Source organism: Caretta caretta, chromosome 12 (genome assembly GCF_965140235.1).
Source record: "Caretta caretta isolate rCarCar2 chromosome 12, rCarCar1.hap1, whole genome shotgun sequence".
In the NCBI taxonomy this organism is placed as follows: Eukaryota; Metazoa; Chordata; order Testudines; family Cheloniidae; genus Caretta; species Caretta caretta.
Window position 1 is genome coordinate 8,124,824 of NC_134217.1, and position 21,157 is coordinate 8,145,980.

General features: G+C 46.3%; 1 protein-coding gene across 2 annotated transcripts in view; it reads right to left on the reverse strand.

Annotated features, from left to right (window-relative positions):
- CPNE2 (copine 2) overlaps window positions 1-21,157 on the reverse strand; it is a 160,942-nt gene that overhangs the window by 107,325 nt on the left and 32,460 nt on the right. For both annotated transcript variants that reach the window (XM_048816708.2, XM_048816707.2), the window contains exon 2: window positions 12,845-13,041. In XM_048816708.2, the coding sequence (XP_048672665.1) occupies window positions 12,845-13,012 (168 nt within the window). In that variant the 5' untranslated portion in view covers window positions 13,013-13,041. The remainder of the gene's footprint in view (window positions 1-12,844; window positions 13,042-21,157) is intronic.

The window sequence follows — 21,157 nt, forward strand, 5'->3', positions numbered from 1 at the left end:
GAGACAGGCCAGTCCTTGCCTACAGACAGCCCCGCAACCTGAAGCAAATACTCACCAACAACCACATACCACACAACAGAACCACTAACCCAGGAACTTATCCTTGCAACAAAGCCCGTTGCCAATTGTGCCCACATATCTATTCAGGGGACACCATCACAGGGCCTAATAACATCAGCCACACTATCAGAGGCTCGTTCACCTGCACATCCACCAATGTGATATATGCCATCATGTGCCAGCAATGCCCCTCTGCCATGTACATTGGTCAAACTGGACAGTCTCTACGTAAAAGAATAAATGGACACAAATCAGATGTCAAGAATTATAACATTCATAAACCAGTCGGAGAACACTTCAATCTCTCTGGTCACGCAATCACAGACATGAAGGTTGCTATCTTAAAACAAAAAAACTTCAAATCCAGACTCCAGCGAGAAACTGCTGAATTGGAATTCATTTGCAAATTGGATACTATTAATTTAGGCTTAAATAGAGACTGGGAGTGGCTAAGTCATTATGCAGGGTAGCCTGTTTCCTCTTGTTTTTTCCTACCCCCCCCCCCCTCAGATGTTCTGGTTTAACTTGGATTTAAACCTGGAGAGTGGTCAGTTTAGATGAGCTATTACCAGCAGGAGAGTGAGTTTGTGTGTGTATGGGGGTGGGGGGGATGTGAGAAAACCTTGATCTATGCAGGAAATAGCCCGACTTGATTATGTAAAGAGTTGTCACTTTGGATGGGCTAGCACCAGCAGGAGAGTGAATTTGTGTGGGGGGGTGGAGGGTGAGAAAACCTGGATTTGTGCTGGAAATGGCCCACCTGTTGATCACTTTAGATAAGCTATTACCAGCAGGACAGTGGGGTGGGAGGAGGTATTGTTTCATATTCTCTGTGTGTATATAAAGTCTGCTGCAGTTTCCACGGTAAACATCTGATGAAGTGAGCTGTAGCTCACGAAAGCTCATGCTCAAATAAATTGGTTAGTCTCTAAGGTGCCACAAGTACTCCTTTTCTTTTAGTGAAATCCTTGCTGATCTTAAACACAAAAAAGAAGTTTACAAGAAGCGGAAGATTGGACAAATGACCAGGGAAGAGAATAAAAATATTGCTCAGGCATGCAGGAGTGAAATCAGGAAGGCCAAATCACACCTGGAGTTGCAGCTAGCAAGACATGTTAGAGTAACAAGAAGGGTTTCTTCAGGTATGTTAGCAACAAGAAGCAAGTCAAGGAAAGTGTGGGCCCTTTACTGAATGAGGGAGGCAACCTAGTGACAGAGGATGTGGAAAAAGCTAATGTACTCAATGCTTTTTTTGCCTCTGTCTTCATGAACAAGGTCAGCTCCCAGACTACTGCAGTGGGCAGCACAGCATGGGGAGGAGGTGACCAGCCCTCTGTGGAGAAAGAAGTGGTTCGGGACTATTTAGAAAAGCTGGACAAGCACAAGTCCATGGGGCTAGATGCGCTGCATCCGAGAGTGCTAAAGGAGTTGGCGGATGTGATTGCAGAGCCATTGGCCATTATCTTTGAAAACTCATGGCGATCCAGGGAAGTCCCGGATGGCTGGAAAAAGGCTAATGTAGTGCCCATCTTTAAAAAAGGGAAGAAGGAGGATCCTGGGAACTACAGGCCAGTCAGCCTCATCTCAGTCCCTGGAAAAATCGTGAAGCAGGTCCTCAAGGAATCAATTCTGAAGCACTTAAAGGAGAGGAAAGTGATCAGGAACAGTCAGCATGGATTCACCAATGGCAAGTCATGCCTGACTAATCGAATTGCCTTCTATGACGAGATAACTGGCTCTGTGGATGAGGGGAAAGTGGTGGACGTGTTGTTCCTTGACTTTAGCAAAGCTTTTGACACTGTCTCCCACAGTATTCTTGCCAGCAAATTAAAGAAGTATGGGCTGGATGAATGGACTATAAGGTGGATAGAAAGTTGGCTAGATTGTCGGGCTCAACGGGTAGTGATCAATGGCTCCATGTCTAGATGGCAGCCGGTATCAAGTGGAGTGCCCCAAGGGTCGGTCCTCGGGCCGGTTTTCTTCAATATCTTCATAAATGATCTGAAGGATGGCGTGGATTGCACCCTCAGCAAGTTTGCAGATGACACTAAACTGGGAGGAGAGGTAGATATGCTGGAAAGTAGGGATAGGATACAGAGGGACCTAGACAAATTGGAAGATTGGGCCAAAGGAAATCTGATGAGGTTCAACAAGGACAAGTGCAGAGTCCTGCACTTAGGACGGAAGAATCCCATGCACCGCTAAAGACTAGGGACCGAATGGCTCGGTAGCAGTTCTGCAGAAAAGGACCTAGGGGTTACAGTGGACGAGAAGCTGGATATGAGTCAACAGTGTGCCCTTGTTGCCAAGAAGACCAATGGCATTTTGGGATGTATACGTAGGGGCATTGCCAGCAGATCGAGGGACGTGATCGTTCCCCTCTATTCGACATTGGTGAGGCCTCATCTGGAGTACACTACAAGAAGGATGTGGAAAAATTCGAAAGAGTCCAGCTGAGGGCAACAAAAATTATTAGAGGACTGGAACACATGACTTATGAGGAGAGGCTGAGGGAACTGGGATTGTTTAGTCTGCGGAAGAGAAGAATGAAGGGGGATTTGATAGCTGCTTTCAACTACCTGAAAGGGGGTTCCAAAGAGGATGGATCTAGACTGTTCTCAGTGGTAGCTGATGACAGAACAAGGAGTAATGGTCTCAAGTCGCAGTGGGGGAGGTTTAGGTTGGATATTAGGAAAAGCTTTTTCACTAGAAGGGTGGTGAAGCACTGGAATGCGTTACTGAGGGAGGTGGTGGAATCTCCATCCTTAGAGGTTTTTAAGGCCCAGCTTGACAAAGCCCTGGCTGGGATGATTTAGTTGGGGATTGGTCCTGCTTTGAGCGGGGTGTTGGACTAGATGACCTCCTGAGGTCCCTTCCAACCCTGATATTCTATGATTCTATGATTTGGGTAAGATCTGGAGTATTAATTAACCTGGGAGGTAATGTGTCCGATCCTTTGGGATTGGTAGAACTTTTCTATATGATCAATAAGATTTTCAGTAATCCTCATCACATTTGACTTGGGTGTCTGGGTGGAGGCCTAAGGCTGGGTTGCTTTAAGGGAACTGTGTTGCTGGCTTCTGGGTAACCAATGAGGTATTATAGAGCCTGTTTTGTGCTGGCTTGGTAAATCAAAGTATTGGAATCTCCATCAGCTTTGGGGATTGTTTGCCCCATTCTTTGCAGTGCACCTTAAGTAAGTGACCTAATTGAGTGGGGATTGGTCCTGCTTTGAGCAGGGGGTTGGACTAGAGGACCTCCTGAGGTCCCTTCCAACCCTGATATTCTAGGATTCTATGACCTCACTTGGCTCCCCTGAGACCCTGATCACAGCCCCTTTCCACAAATTTAAAGAGACTTCCCATTAACCTAGGGGCTGCTGCAAGGACCTGGGCGCCATGAGATCAGAAGTTCTGCTCTCATCCCGGCCGACTGCTGTACAGTATTTCCAAGCACTTTGAAAAAGACGGCTTTTCCGCATTCACAGGCGGAAAGCTTCCCTTAGACCAGGTCTAGAGTCGACAATATTATAATCTGTCTGTTACGCTGCAATGCGCAACCAAATGCAGGTGGGCCACCTTCTGGTCCTTTGGCACACAGTTGGATTGTTGGTATCAGAAAGGTACCCTTCAAACCCATTACCAAGTACAACCCCCTTCTCATAACACAGCCAGGACACAGGAGAAAACCACCTCTCTCCTTTTCTTTCCTTAACCTTTATGGAATTCTTTTAGTCCTGCAAAGAGTTAACCCAATGGAAAGAGTCATTTGGGTCCAAACATGGAAGAGAAGTTCTAGATTTTTAATCTGTCCCAGAAAGAGCAACAGACTAAATAAAGATTTCTGCGTGGGCCAAGTAGAGCACCTTGAATTACAAGCAGAAAATGAGGAAAAGTTCCCCAAGTAACGGAGCCTGCCCGGGATGAACACAAATTTAAAGCTCCATAGCAGCAGAAGAGAGATAGATGTTCCATAGTCCTCAACAACTGGGGAGCGTTGTTATGGGGGTCTAAGGAAAGCTTGAGCTGGCAGGGTGATGAACCTAAAAGGGAGGGCCAGTCCAGAGTCTGCAGAGCCTCACTTTAACACCCCCAAGAGAGAGAAGGGGAGGAATGGAGGCTGAGGAGCCAGAACTCCTCATCTCTAACCCTGAGGCGAGAGAGGGAAACACAGAACAGGGACCAAGGAGCTGCTCCTGCTTACACCAGGTCTGAAATTTGGTCCTATGTCTCTCCATGCCTTCTGGTGTTTGACTTGGATATGTCAGACCGGATTTTCAACAGAGCTTCAGCTGCCATTTTAGGCACCCAAGTACGCAGCTGGAGTTTCAAAACAGCTCAGCGGGTGAGTGCTTTTGAAAACTCTGGCTCCAGGTGTGGGTGCTGGGCATTTGAAAATCTGGCCCCGTATCTGCATGGGTCCGCTAGCTCCTTGGGACAGAGCCCTTTGTGAGCCACTTCCAGTGCAAGAGAAGGATTGGCCACGTTGCTGCTGCTGCACATGATCTGACAGTCCAGGCTATGAAATGCAAAGCGGGGACAGGATAGAAACTGCAGGATGAGACTCCAAGCAAGTCACGGGGTCTCTATCAATCGGAGGTGACCTGTGCAGGAGTGGCACAAAAGCAGCCAGACGTTCTCTCCAGGGCACACCAGGAATGGCATTCATCAGCGTGCCTCATTGCATCTTGCAGCGGCTCCTTTATGGTCAGAGCAACATGACATCAGTTCAATGGAAAGTTTAATTAAGACATGACTAATTTTTATGTAGCTCCTTGGCTTGTGTTTTTTCAAAGGCTGATTCACGGCAAATTTTCAGCGCCTGTTAAGCTTAGTGAGACAGAATCATGGCACCTAGGAACCAATCTGACTGCTAGAAACACTGAATCGCAATCTTTGTTGGCGTTATCTGGCACCGCATGTTAAGACATTGCAGGCACCAAGTCTGGGGATATTTCTTTCGCTTAACTATAGCGCCATTGTCGTCATCTGGATTGATCGTTAGTGGGGGATTACTGACGGATTTTACCTACATTCTGAAGGCGCTTCAACTTCATGCTTTCTCCCACCTATGCCTCCTCCTATAAGGGAGTTCATCACTTCAACCCCATTACACACACACACACACACACACACACACACACACACACACACACACACAGAGTCTCGACTCGTCCTTCCATTGCAATCACAGAACATTTACATCGTATGGGGTACTGCAACGTGATCAGGGCACGAGATCACACGATGATATGCCAAGGGTCCCCAAAGCTACGTCAGCCCAGTGACCGTCCTGTATCCAGACAAACCTGAAAATACTAGGGCAAAACCTTCTTGTTGCCAGAGCAGCGCCTTACTGGGAGTAACACTGGCCAGTCCCAGGTCCCTGTCCCCCCACCCCCATTTGTGGATCCCAGCCAGCTGCTCTCTAAACCCGAACATTCAGCATTCAGGAGCAGTGACCATTGCCCCTTTCCAGCTGGAGGCAGCCCAGGGACTAGCAGCAAAGTTTAGCAATGTGCTGACCTTCGCTGACTCCTCGAAAGCAGAGTGTCTCAGAAACTGCCTGCCATAAATATAAAAGGAAGGGTAAACACCTTTAAATCCCTTCTGGCCAGAGGAAAAACCCTTTCACCTGTAAAAGGTTAAGAAGCTAAGACAACCTCGCTGGAACCTGACCAAAATGACCAATGAGGAGACAAGATACTTTCAAAGATGTGGGGGGAGGAAGGGGGACAAAGGGCTCTCTCTGTTTGTGTGGTTTTTTTTCTTTTTCTTTTTTTTTTTTTTTTTTTGCCAGGACCAGAGCAAGAATGCAGGTCAGAACTCCTGTAAAGAGTTAGTAAGCAATCTTGTTAGATATGCATTAGATTCTGTTTTGTTTAAATGGCTGATAAAATAAGCTGTGCTGAATGGAATGGATATTCCTGTTTGTGTCTTTTTGTAACTTAAGGTTTTGCCTAGAGGGATTCTCTATGTTTTGAATCTGATTACCCTGTAAGGTATTTACCCTCCTGATTTTACAGAGGTGATTCTTTTACTTTTTCTTCAATTAAAATTCTTCTTTTAAGAACCTGATTGCTTTTTTCATTGTTCTTAAGATCCAAGGGTTTGGGTCTGTGTTCACCTATGCAATTTGGTGAGGATTTTTATCAAGCCTTCCCCAGGAAAGGGGGTGTAGGGTTTGGGAGGATTTTTGGGGGGGAAAGACGTTTCCAAGCGGGCTCTTTCCCTCTTATATTTTTGTTAGACGCTTGGTGGTGGCAGCAATAAAGTTCAGGGACAAAAGGAAAAATAGTTTGTACCTTGGGGAAGTTTTAACCTAAGCTGGTAAGAATAAGCTTAGGGGGTTTTTCATGCAGGTCCCCACATCTGTACCCTAGAGTTCAGAGTGGGGAAGGAACCCCGACACTGCCCTTTCAAGAACAACTCTCTATAGTGTATTTCGCAAAGTAACAGGAGCTAAAAAAAGCAGAAGCAAAAAATAAACCACACACATTTGATTACGTCGTAAAGGAAGCTGGTGTTGAAGCCATCTGACACAATCTTATCGACAGCAAAAGAGGACTTTAGAATTATGGCAGGTTAAAGAGACACTGCATGACAAGATTAGAAATCCTGTGAATCTAACCCAGATCACCGCATTAGCATCAGTAAAAAAAATTCAAGACAGATGGGTTTTTGCTTTCGATTTAAATGAAATTTTACTACTGTGGAAGGGTGCTGAGAATTCAGAGCCCTGGAGACTTAAGATCTTCTTTAGCCTCACAGAACAGGTACAACATGGCAGTGAAAGATTTCCATACCCCACCCAGGGTGCCCCATCAAAGTTCCTCAACCCTGACTTGAAGGGACCAACTCTAGGAGCTAAGGATAGTTCAGGCTATAACCCAGTAACCCAGTTCATTCATCGGCTTCTTTGCCAAGACCTTCCTGCTGTCAGTCCAATTCGTTCCAATTGTCAATGTTTTTTTGGTGGGGACTCCTGTCCTCAGGGACAATCTACTTGTTCCACTTAAGGCACAGAGTGGTACCTGTCCATAGCTATTAATTATCTTCTACCACTACTGGCCTGGACCTAATTCAAAGCAGTGACCTACAGGTTAGAAGCGAATGTCTCCACAATTCTCCCCGTGCTGTTTATGATTTTTCCATTCAGCGACTTGTTACATAAGGAAAAGTCTTCCAACACACTGCATCCCTCAGAATCAAAAATAAACCAGCAGTTCCTCGTACAAACATCTTGGCCCCGTGCCTTCTTCACGGCTTTTGTTGAACACTGAGCCAACACGTTTCATATGCACAATCTTGGGTTTTAATTTAAAAACGCAAAACTCCCACGCCATTGTGACAAGGGGACAGGCTGCCCATAATTCCTCAGAGCAACGTGTTCTCTAAATAGGGACCAGACACCAAAGAAAGACCAAAGGCTGCCCTTTAGAAAGTGGTGAACTCTTGGTTCTAAAGAGCTGCAGGAACCTCTACTATAAAGAGGGGAACATCCACCTCAATCCCAGGGGATAGGAGAGAGAGAAATTGGGGTTGGTTTTCTGGTGGTCTTAACAGAGAGCTGTCTAACTATGGCAAGTCTATAAGACACTCCATATCTACAGTGAAGTCCATGGTATTCTGCAATCCAACCTGCAGTAGCTCTCATCTATAAATGCAAAGGTTCGACCCATGCAGATCACAACTCCTAGCATGCAATGGTCTGCCTCCATCCACAAGGAAGACTGTCCAGATCAAGAAGGACCCTTACATGTTAGGGCCTGTAGTCTCCATGTGAAGGACGAGGAGACCTGCAGCATTGTCCCTCTTACGCAAGTGGTCCCATAGCTCCTAGGAAGTTGCCAAGATCCTTCCTCCCCAGCCCTTGAGTTGGGCCAGGTACGTCCTGCTTATCAAACACAAACAGTGCCCAAAGGGACTGTAAGTATTCCTATGTGTGCAATGTTCCCTAGTGCTGCATTCCAGTCTGAGGCCTGTTTTCAGCAGAGTATATGTTTGGCTGGGGCTTCTTTTTTTATTTTTTTGGATGGTAGATCCTTGGAATCTGGCCAGAACGGACTTAAATCATCAAATAATTCATCCAATTCACACACTATTAGTTTCATTAGCAGCTTCATACTGCAGAGGCAGAATGCTTGAAACAAGACCACACAATGGCTCTCTGTGCTTTGCATTTTTAAGGGGGAACAAATTAGAGATCTTTGTTCCACTGTCACAGGGCTGGGTGGATGCTGGAGTTCCTTTTCTCCCAGAACAAACTCATGTTTGCAGGCCCTGCCATGGGGAGGGACACAGCCTCAATTTAAGGGGTGGCAAAGGGAGTAAATGAAGGCAGTTCTCTGCTCATCAACCCACCAAGAGGAATCATGCTGCTAACGCTGATTTTCAACATGCGCGGGGCAGCGTGTTTCTCTTTAAGGAACCTCAGCTGGCCCTTGCTGATGGGCAACATTATTATTTGCAAAAGAAACTGCCCAAGAGCTGCTAACCTCTGCTCATAGCAGCTAGGCAGCATACCTTGTATTTTCCCAGATGTGCTAAAAGGAGTGGAAGTGATATTCTAGTTCTCTCCCTCTAGGTTTACAGCTTATGTTTTCCCCTCCTCCACGTGTGCCTTTTGAAACAGGCTTCTTGATAACAGGATAAGCCTTCAAATAACGCACATCGCTAATCTATGCAACCTTGTCTTCTGAAAATGGTTAACCGTATCTTCCCCCTCCTCCCACTTGAGTTTTTGATCTTGTCCTTCTTTAGCAGATAGGCTCTTTGTTGCCACAACCCTCCTACTTCAGGTCTGTACAACGTCCAGCACAAATGGATAAGATTTCACACTCTCAGATTTCCTCTCAACTTTCCTAGACCCGTCAAACTCCAGCCGGGAAATAACTTGGTTTTAGTTCAGTTCTCCCCAAGGATGTTAGTTTTGACATGGTGACATGAGCTATAAGGCTATAGGGCAGGGGTGAGCAAACTACGGCCTGCAGGCCGGATCTGGCCAGTCAGGGCTTTGGATCCAGCCCGCAGGATTGCCAGCCCCATGGCCCAGCAGGGCTCAGGCAGGCTCCCTGCCTGCCCTGGCCCCACGCCAGAAGCAGCCAGCATCACGTCCCTGCGGCCCCTGGGGGAAGGGGGAGCAGAGGGCGCCATGTGCTGCCCTTGGCTGCAAGCACCACCCCCCGCAGCTCCCATTGGCCGGGAACGGGGAACCACAGCCAATGAGAGCTTCGGGGGAGGTACCCACAGGCGAGGGCAGCACGCAGAGCCCTCTGTCCCCCCCTCTTCCCCAGGGGCCGCAGGAACATGGTGCCGACCACTTCTGGGAGCAGCGTGGGGCCAGGGCAGACAGGGAGCCTGCCTTAGCCCTGCTGCGTGCTGCTACCACCCTGGAGCCCACACCCCGAATCCTTCCTGCACCCCAACCCCCTGCCCTGAGCCCCCTCCTGCACCCTGCACCCCAACCTCCTGCCTTGAGCCCCCTGCCGCACTCCGCACCCCTCCTGCGCTCCAACCCCCTTCCCTGAATCCCCTGATGCACCCCTCCTGCGCTCCGCACCCCAGCCCTACATTCCTGGCCCTGCATGCAATTTCCCCATACAGATGTGGCCCTCAAGCCAAAAAGTTTGCCCACCCCTGCTCTAGGGTGTTTGGATCTGATGGCGAAGAAACAAGCCACAACAGTGTTAAGATGTAGCTTCTGCTCAGCGTCTCCTCCAATAAAGGGTGACAGGTGCGGCGCATACGTCTCATCCAGCCAAGCACGATCAAGACTCATGAACAGTTCAAAGGCTTTTCCCAGTGAGTCACTGACTGGACTGCAGTTCACACAGCATATAACTGAACCTCATCACTTTAGTGCCTCTCCTTTTTCTTGCCCAGGGGCCCCCACCTGCTGTTCCCAAACTATGAATCTGAAATTCATTAAGGGCCTGACCCCAGTCCATTGACCTCCATGGGCTTCGGATGAGGCCTTAGGTATTCAAACACAACCCACCTCCAGAGTCTCCCTGAACAATGCAAATCAACAGCAGTACCCAATATACACCAGTCCAAACCTGCACCATCATGTAACATTCAATACTGACCGAATAACTAGCCAATTCAAAACAAAAGAGCCGTTTCATACCTGGCTGGGGCTCCAAACAAACAGCTCATCATACAACTTGGAATGGCACTTCTGGATTCTAACGAGGGCCTTGGCACCCGGGACACCGCATTAGATTAGCATTGCAGTGTGCTCAGATTGGGCTCGAGTCATTAGGGATCATGACAGCATTGCCCCAAGCCTCTACACGTCGCATAGGACCATGGATCGTGACTCGGTCAGCTCTGGAATGTTAAGGAATCATTTTAAGCCTTCACTGTGCCATGACAGAGGTTGACATTTCCGAGCCCTGTGATCATAATTCTAAGATTTTTGTCAAAATGATAAATGAGACAAGTCTGCGAGATGAATGTAACAGCAGCGAAACCAGACGCATCACAGTGAGAACTCACGTACCCACACTTGCGGGTCTGAGAAGATCACTTGTGCCGACCTAATACAGAGGCTTTCAGGCAAACTTGGGAATGTTCTGAAGTTTCCAATACCCACCAGAGATGATCACGCTTAGCTGATCATTCCTCTTAAAAGAAAAACACTGATCAAACATGAAAAGGCACTGACGCATGCAACCATGTCTAAATAAAAGACAGACAGACCATATGTGACGGGTTGGATCACAGAAACCCCTTTGGGACTGCCACCTGATGTGCCTAGACTACCTCTGAGCTCATTTTCCCTGCCAGCTTGGGACTTCAGTAGAATCATAGAATCACAGGGTTGGAAGGGACCTCAGGAGGTCATCTAGTCCCACCCCCTGCTCAAAGCAGGACCAATCCCCCATAGTTGCCCAGATCCCTAAATAGCCCCCTCAAGGATTGAACTCACAACCCTGGGTTTAGCAGGCCAATGCTCAAACCACTGAGCTATCCCTCCCCCCTTGTTTGAGCCAGACATGCTTGCCTGCTGCAAACACAGATCCGAGTCTGAACCACATCCCCCACAAGCTACAGGCTTAACTGAAAACAGCTTAAGAAGTGCTCCTGTCTCCAGTACTCGGATACCCAGCTACCCATGGGATCCAAACCCCAAATAAATCCTTTTTACCCCGTATAAAGCTTATACAAGATAAACTCATAAATTGTCCGCCCTCTGTAAACACTGATAGAGAGATATGCACAGCTGTTCATCCCCCGCAGTATTAATACTTACTCTGGGTTAATAATTAAGTAAAAAAAGTGATGCTACTCAATATAAAAAGTAGGATTTAAGTGGTTCCAAGTAATAACAGACAGAACAAAGTAAATTACCAAACAAAATAAAACAAAAGATGCAAGTCTAAGCCCAATACAGTAGAAAACTAAATGCAGGTAAATCTCACCCTGAGAGATGTTCCAATAAGCGTCTTTGACAGACTCGCCTCTTTCTAGTCTGGGCCCAATCCTTTCCCCTGGTCCAGTCCTTGTTCCAGCTCAGGTGGTAGCTAGGGGACTTCTCATGACTGCAGCCCCCTTTGTTCTGTTCTACCCCCTTATATAGCTTTTGCACAAGGCAGGAATCCTTTGTCCCCCTCTGGGTTCCCACCCCTCCTTCTAAATGGAAAAGCCCCAGGTTAAAGATGGATTCCAGGTCAGGTGACATGATCACATGTCACTGTAAGACTTCATTACCCACTCATTGCGCACACGTATTCAGGAAGACTTACAAGTAAACAGAGCCATTTACGACCAAATTGTCCTGGTTAATGGGAGACATCAAGATTCCAAGCCACCATTAATGGCCCACACTTTGCATAATTACAGTAGGACCTCAGAGTTATATTTCATATTTCGAGTTTCAGATACAGGAATGTTACATTTATACAAATTGAATGACCACACTCAGTAGATTATAAGCTTTGTAATGATAATTTACAAAGAGACCTTTTGCATGAAGCATATTCCAGTTACATTATATTCACATTCATTAGCATATTTTCATAAGATCATATAGAGTGCAATGTCACACCATAAACAATTCAGGTGACGGGACTGCAAAAACGTGGACACTTGTCCAAACAACTTGGCTTAATTTTAACAGGAACTAAGTGTCCAACTGGGCTTAGAGAGCTTTGAAAATCTCTCCCTCAGTTGTCTTTAAAACTGGGCTATATATATATCCCATGGGCACAAGCTCTCATGCAATTCCCATTACTTCCTGCTTCCAGTCCAGCTGGAAGCACTAAGACAAAAGTCTGTATTTCAGTACTTCTGCCACAAATTTTGACTAGGCTACAGGGACAGACCTAGGGGAACACGGAAGACATTTTAGTGTTAACTTGTTCCAACGATGGCACAAGCAGCTGTGGCTCTGATTGGGCGAAGGTTCTGGTGATTTCTTGTTTTACCTGCACTTGTTCACCCAGCCCTCCTTAAATAGCATTCATTTTATTACCCCTTTTTACTGAATTCAGATGAAATCAAAACTACACCACGTAGGAACGTATTACATAGAAGTTTGTGAAAATAGTGGGGTTTAACTGATCGAGCCATTCAGTCTAGAGAACATTTGTAAATGGAGTCACTTGACCCTTCCGTGACACAGTTTCTCCACTCTGTATTTCCTGTCCATTCAGGCCCTGATCAGGCAAACATTTAAGGACATGCATAACTTCACTCATGCATGTAGCGCCATTGGCTTCAGTGGGACTATTCCCATGAACACACAAACAGCATAGGGTAGACAATGTGTGACTCACCTCTGTCCATTTGCCATTGACGTCTATGAATAAGACACAAAACGGGTCAGATTTGGAGGTCACGTCCCTGTCCAGAAGGTTTTGGCCGCACACGGATAATTCGACTTTGCAAACACAGTACTGGGTCCCGATAGGCCCAGCAGGAGAGGGGCTTAATGTATACGCCATGGACTCCAGTAGGAAAAACTCCAGGCAATCTGCGGGAGACAAGGAAATGTAGGGAAGCGTCAGACATGGCAGAAAAGCAAACAGCGGGCTTATCGTAAGCAATACTACGTCAGCTCAGGCTTCAGCAGCAGAGCTCCCAAAATACCCAGAGTCTGAGCCTTTTACATGAGCTCCATCCTGACACAGGACTTCCCATCCTGATTATTTTGTCTGTGTCTTCTATTCATGTTTACATCATCAAGGCCCAAGTGACCAGAGAGAAGATTCCTGATATCGGAAGACATTATAACCCAGCAGATTAAAAAATAAAGTCCAAGAGCTCCAAGTTAGAAAATTGAAAAGAGGGTTTTTCTTTTTTGTAACAGTGAATGTAGTGGGGTGTGGTTTTTCCATCAAGTTTGGAGGCCTTTCTCAAAGAGAGACACTCTTGCTCACCCATGTGTTTCTGGGCTCAGTGTTCACGTGCATGAGGGAAAAAGAATTCCCTCCACTGCAGGAATTATTGGTTGAAATTCTATAGCTTGTGTTATAGACAAGGTCACACTAAATAATTTGTAGGTCATAAGGCTGAAAGGGACCATTGTGATCATCTAGTCTGACCTCATGTAGGATACTGGCCATAGGGCTTCCCTGAATTAATTCCTGTTTGGACTAGAGCATCGCTTTTAGAAAAACATCCAAGATTGATTGAAATATTTCCAGTGATGGAGAATCCACCACAACTCCTGGTAAATTATTCCAACGGTTAATTACCCTCACTGGTAAAAGTGTGCATCTTGTTTCTGTCATTTGTCTAGCTTCAACGTCATCTGAAATAAGAAGCAGAAAGGCGCCAACAACAATCATCATCGAGGGAAGGAGGTGGAAAGACTAGCAATTCTGGGAAGATCCTAGTGAACAGAAACGAGACTTTCTTGACCACTTCTATTAAGCTCTTGCCACGATGCTGCAGAGCCGCAAAGTGTGTGCTGGCATTTAAAAATAAGTCAATGTGTGTCCAATACCCAACAGTTAAATTGGAACAGGATGGTTTGGCCACACCCTAGAAAAAACAAACAAACAAACAAAAAAAAAACCACACAGCAAGTCCGGTATCTGAGTCAGCAGCTACACCCTTTACACAAATCTACAGAGGCTCAGGTCAGGCTCTAACATTTATCCTAATAAGGAAGCTATTCATGGGGGCATATCAACACTGGAGGTAATTTCCAACTGAGACTGCAGGCCTCCCACCACGAGTGGGACAGGAACTGGCACGGCAGGCCGGCAAACACAGAGCTAGAAAAGCTGCCCGTAGCCTTGCGTATCTGACAATGGAACACTGTCCCATCACATTTATACCACCGAAGAGCAACACTGAAAGCCAACAGATGCTATTTCACTACATCGATTTTAAAATCGGACTGAAAGGACTTCAAAGAAAAACATTCTCTGAAAGCGTCTGTAATTTAGACATTGCCGTCTTGTGCATGAGCACTGGAGAGGGGGAGACATTTTCCAGAGTCTCAGGCCTTGCCCACACTGGAGTGGTGGTGGAGACGGGGCTGTTATACTGCATTAACTCTCCTGCTACAGTTAAACCAGTGCAGCTTCCGCCAGTGTGGATGCAGTTACATAGGCATAAACGATGCTTTATGTCAGTGTAACTATTCCAGTATGGGAAGGGGAATGAACTATACTGGTACAAGGCATCTTTATACCAGTATAATTGCACCCACGCTAGGGACTGTGCAAACAAACTCTAGCCAAAGTAGTATTGTGTTTAGACTAGTCTTCAGTTATTTAGGAGCCTATGTTACATTTTCAAAAGTGATGTAGGCACTGAAGAACCAAGATTTTAAAAAGTGACAAGAGATTTTGGGTGCCCAATCCCCAGGGCCTGAAAGGAGCCGGATTTTCAGAAAGGGCTGAACCTCCACCCTTTGAAAAACCAGTCTGTATTAAAGTATCTCTTGTTTGGCAGCCAAAAATCTCTACTTAATTATAAAAATCAGGGCTCAAGTCTCATTGAAAGCCAATGGGATTTAGGCCCTCAAGGGCCCAAGTCACTTTTGGAAATGGGACTTAGACCATTTTTAAAAGATTTCTCCTGGCCAACACTTTTTGGATAATGTTGTTGTTTTTGCTAAAATTTAACAACAATAACCACCACTATATTCAAAGGTTGATCACAAGAAGATTTAACCAGCTCTGAGAGCCTAGAAGTGAATGATTGAAAAACAGACTAACCAGCAAAACAGATTAGTTTATTCTCATTGTCCAAGCTGAGAGAAATGCAACAATAAATGAACAGTAAACTAGATTTTAAATATTCTATTTTAATAATCCAAGGAGTAACAATAATATAAGAAAGAAAACCAGTGATGCATCAAAATCTAAACTAAAAAAACCTCCAAAAACTGGTTAATACAGAGAATTCTTTCCCAGGTATCTGCCTGGCAGGTCTTGCCCACATGCTCAGGGTCTAACTGATCGTCAAATTTGGGGTTGGGAAGGAATTTTCCTGTGGGTCAGATTGGCAGAGACCCTGTGGGGTTTTCTATCTTCCTATGCAGCGTGGGACACGGGTCACTTGCAGGTTTAAACTAGTGTAAATGGTGAATTTCTCTGTAACTTGAAGTCTTTAAACCATGATTTGAGGACTGCAGTAACTCAGCCAGAGGTTAGGGGTCTATTTCAGGAGTGGGTGAGGTTCTGTGGCCTGCGATGTGCAGGAAGTCAGATGAGATGATCACAATGGTTCCTTCTGACAAAGTCTATGAGTCTAGGAGCTGACGCTTTCTGAAAGCTGTAAAATCTGGTTTTTAAAAATTAGAAACATTGAATAGGGCGGTAAACCGCAAACAACTGTACAGATGTTCATGCTTTTAGGAAAGAATTTTTATTGCCAGTGAAAAAGGATGGCCCCTCGGCCCGTCCGACACACAGGGTTTGTGTTGGTATAGCTATTTTGGTCAGGGATGTGACTTGTTACCAAAACAGAGATTGAACTGGAACAACCCCTAGCGTGCCTATGGTTATATTAGTATAAAGGTGCTTTATACTGGTGTAGCCGGTGTCCTTTTCCATACAGGAATGAGTTCACCAGGGTAGATAAAACTGCATCCATACTAGGTGGGTCGTATCACTTAAACTCCAGTAGTATGGTTCAATTTTTGTGCCTGGACAAGGCAAATGAAATTCCTCTGTGTAGCCACAGGGCAGGTACAAAGCAGACAGGAGCACCTCTGAGGGTAAAATGAATGGTTCATGCCTCGGGCCCCACCAAACTCGTGGCCATGAAAAATGTGTCACGGATCCTGAAATCTGGTGTCCCCCATGAAATCTGGTCTTGTGTACTTTTACCACTCTCGGCTATTATCGGGGGAGGGGGTCACAGTATTGCCACCCTTACTTCGGTGCTGCCCCCTTGTGATCCCCATTTGGGTCGGGACCCCCAGTTTAAGACATGCAAAGTCTGGGCTTTACATATACTTTGCCGTTTTTAAATACTTATTCATGTTTTGTTACAACACTGTGAAACTGAACATTTAAATATCTGAAACCCTGAAATTCAAGCTTTTTAAAATGCTACAACCATGAAATCTATGAAAAAATGGACCAGGAATTCGGTAGGGCCCTATTCATGCCCATTCAGCCATTAGCCTCTCTGTTGAGAATGCCAACACAACTGCCCATTTGTGTTAAATGTAACATTGGTTTTGGTGACATCGAGACCTGCACACTAAGAAGAACTGGACAGAGAGCCACATTTCACTGCCCATAAGCCTCGAACATCTGTCTACTGATAAGGATGTTGGGTCAGCACTGACCCAGGCTGGGGTTGAACCAGCTATATAGAGGGAGGAAGGCTTCATATGCAATTACTCAACTTCCTGTGTACTGTGATCTTAATGTGGTGGTAGAAATAGAAAGTCTGGGTCTCGCATCATTTCCGGGAAACTCAGGAAGAGTTTTCTGTTGATTTAGGAAGGGCCGTTTTAAGGTCTTTGAAAAGGAAACTCCAGGACGTTGGTGGAACCCAAGTTCCCCACTTTCTACTCCCTCCCCTGCCTTAAGATTAAGGCTTCTGTCCTGGTATAAAAGGGTCGTTGCCTAATTCTAAATTACCAGCCCCTTTTCCATGCCCCACCTTGCAGGACAGAATGGTGGGAAATGTACCCAGAGAAAAAAAGGGGGGCTCAGACCAACAGGAGAAAAGCCTGCATGAGCGAGTGACTATCACTGCAGCTACTGACTGCTAATGTGGGCAACGTTCCTAGGGAGCATTCAGACAGCAGAGGGCTAACAATGGTGAACTGCTTTTGTAACCAGGCCCCTAATTCAAAGATAGACTTGCTGGAACACCCAGCCTCTTCTAGCAGCAAATGCTGGATTGAAGTACCTCTGTGTGCCATTCCTGAGCAACAAGGGGGACAAATTCTTAAGCAAACCTGCCACTAGACGCTGACACATCTAGAGAGCCTCCCAGCTCTATTCCTGTGCTCTCCAAACACCCTTGAGAGAAAGGGTTTCTAAACAGCAGGGCTTCCTCGCTCGCCTCTAAAGCCACCTCACCTGGCTGGAGCTGGGCTACTGGCTGGGGCAACGGAAAGCAAACACAGGCTGGTGTTTCATCCGGGATTAGGCGTGGCCAACATTCTAATTTACCGAGGAACGCTTCCCTCCCCTCCGGTGACGTCAGCCCATTAGGCTCAGTTGTAAAACAGTTTAAGCGCCCCACAGCCACTTACCTCTGATATGGCAACATTTCACATCAGGTTAACAAAAGAGCCAAAACTGGCGAGAATCAGGCCAAATGTATTTTTTCCAGGTGGAAGTCCCTGAATGCAATACCCCCGTCTTAAATACACACCGTCAGAGTGGATGGTCCCAAGTCCACTATTAGCTAACCTTCAGGGAGAGCTGGCACTGAGGAGCAACACACCTGATGATGATACTACCTATGTTAATGATCCAACCCAGAAGAGTTCATTCAACCCTAAAACGCAAATTAAAACACGCATCACCTGTCTCCGCTGTTTCGGTTTGAAAGGGAAAGAAGTTTTCCAGCCCTTCCTTTTCAGTGTAGTGCTCCTGAGTTCCTTTTAAATTAAGCTTCCAGTAGATTTCTGGCACCAGGGTGGAGATCAGATTTAAACCGTGTGTATTTTTCAGGAGTTTGTGGAAAGCGAAAGGGCTTCTGTTTGGCAGTTTCCGTGCAGCCTGTATAACCAGCCCTGCATCCAGACATGACTGCTGGGACCGGGTAGGCATAGAAGTCTATCTTACAGCGGCACTCGCTGCTGTGCTGGGGAGCGAACAGGATCACTACCGTGTTTCCCACTGTAGAGAAATGGGTCCAGGGCAGGAGGAGAATGGAAATCACTTGTGCCAGCTGTCCAGTGATATCTGGGATTAGTCCTGTTTCCCTGGGCTGAGAGCACACACAGTTCTCGCAGGCCATTCACCGATGCCTGGGACCCGTTAACGACACTGCAAAGCTTGCGTCACAGCACAAAGACATTTAGAGCAGAGATGGGCCTGAGCCACAAGTCTGGATCTGAAACCGCTCAAGGTTCAGCATGAATGTTCCGAGCTGGAGTTATGGCACAACCCATTCCAGAGAAAGGGGGGCAGCTTTGAAGAGCGGATCGGAATCTAAATCTTCCCCCAAACCGGGGATGCTCAGGTGCAGGGTTTTGGTTGATCCCCATCTCTAGCGACGTCGAGGGGAAGAAAAATAAGACAGCTTTACACAAGAGCAGCTCTACTTCCTAGTTAAAGAGCAGCAGATGGGCACAAAGAAGGGACAGAGGGAAGTGGTGGGCAGGACACACGACCTGGAGAATAGAGCGATTTGCAGGTGCTGCTAATAAAGATGCACGGGATTAAAACGGGGCGGAAATCTTCTGCTTCAGTGGTTTTTTGACAGACAATTGGGTTTTCAACTAAATGAAAGTTTTTGCAGAAAGCTTCTGCTTATGGGTCACATTTAAAACCCTACAAACTTTTGGGTTTTCCGGTTTCTTGACAGTCTAAATTTTTCAGGCAGGCGGGGGGGAAGGAGGGGGAAAGAGGGGGGACAACATTTTTCTGACTAGTCCTACAAGTGATCCCTGGGGTAGGAGGAAAGGAAGAACATAAGAACGGCTATACTGGGTCAGACCAATGGTCCATCTAACCCGGTACCCTTTCTTCTGACAGTGGCCAATGCCAGGTGCTTCAAAGGGAACAAATAGAACAGGTCATCATCAAGTGACCCATCCCCTGGCATCTACTCTTAGCTTCAGGCAAGAGGAAGTCTTTAAGCCAGTATCCTTCCCATACTCCCGTTCTTTGAGACCGGCTCATGGAAACGCCACTCCAAAACTGCAAACATCATCTTCCTCTAGGCTGCTAAATGGCCTCTGCTTCCATATGGCAGGGTATTAAAATGTGATTTTCGTCCTCTTTTATTTACCTCGCATAGGCATGAACACTGATCAATATTCTCTCTCTCTCTCACTCTCCAATTGTGCCGGCTCTGTTCCCACCCTGTTAAGGGTCAGTGGTTTATGCCTGCTCCTAGCTCCATTTGCTAATGGTTGAATCTTTGTACCAAGGAGCATGATAATCCTGATTGTTCATTTCTGGAGGAGAGGAGGGAATAGGGGTCTCCTTCAGTGGTTACAAGTCACAGTCAGTTAAACAAAAAACAACAACTGGAAATGTGCAATCAGCATTGTCTAAACCAGCTAAATTGAGCCCCAGGTTCAGCAAAGACAATGGGGGTCAGTGCACAGGACACTGGACTGGAAGGCAGGACACCTGGGTTCTGCTCCAGGCACTGCTACCAACCTGCACCTTCAGGGAGCCGCTTCACGTCACTTCTGTGCATCAGTTTCCCTAACTGAAAGGCAGGAATAATGTCCACTCTGAGATCTATGGATAAAAAGCATTATCTACGAGCTCAGTATTATAACTAATTGTTCTCCTACCACCTTGTCTCTGGCAGGATTCCCCAGTGACACACAATAACGAGGCAGGTTGGAAAGGCACACTGAAGTTGTTATCTATACAGGTGTGTAGCTAACAATTTGAACTTAGAACATACACACACCAGCTGTTCCATTGTCTCTGGCCTGCCCAGGTACACTTGCCATTATTCACTACAGGCCCATCGCGTTCTGGTGTAAATGGAGCCGTGCCAGTTTACACCAGCTGTAGATCTGTCCCCGTATGATCACTAACACACCAGCTGCGGTGAGAGGCCTAACATGTGAACAAAGGGCAGGGGAAAACATCCCCCCCAAGCACCTTATGGAACATCGCCCGAGGAGAACAAAACATGTGCTTTGGGATGTACATTGCGTATGCCCACCCAAATTCAGACATTTATACACAGTGCATGTCTGCTCACACCATAAGCGGATCCACACAGCGGTGGTGATTGAAATTCACTCCACATTGGGAAAAAAACCCAAAGTTTTCTAAATTCTCTAGCTTCATTGTCCAGGTTGCCACGATTTCTGCCTCGCATTTAAAAATCACTCTCACAATAGGCTTAATTTTAACTCCTGCTGGAAAAATCTGAGCTCTTTGATAGGCATTAATTGCGTTTATTTAACTGACAGGTACAGACCAGCAAGGGAGGGGCCATAATTTCAGATCCTGCATGGTCATGGGAGGATTCCAATTACTGGTCGGGAAGTAAAAGGAGAGCAGCCTAATTTCCCCTTTACACACCCCAAGGCCTCTAAAACCTCAGACATTATTTCTCTTTCCAGGGCTTGATTCTGATCTCACTTATAACAGTGTAATTGGTTGGTCTGGTTTACTCTGAAATGAGACCAACATTGCCAAGAACGTAACATGCCGCCATTTCAAGGAGAAATGCAGGATTTCAAAAAGGACCCAGGACGCGGAAAGTCTCCGAGAGGGGTGTATATCGTGAAATGAACAAAAGGAGGAAAATCTTCTAGCCCCATCCATCCCAGAAGGGGGGGGTATCTGCCCCAAGAAATGGTGGCTTGACGTTTGAGAGTGTCGGATCTTCTGGCCGCCTCTGTCCCCCGAAGCCTGGTTTTCCAGTTAACACATTAGATCGCCCCACCCCTTTTTTCCTTTTTTTTTTTTTTTAAAAACACACATCATGCAACCAAAGCCTTAAAATAGCCAGACCCG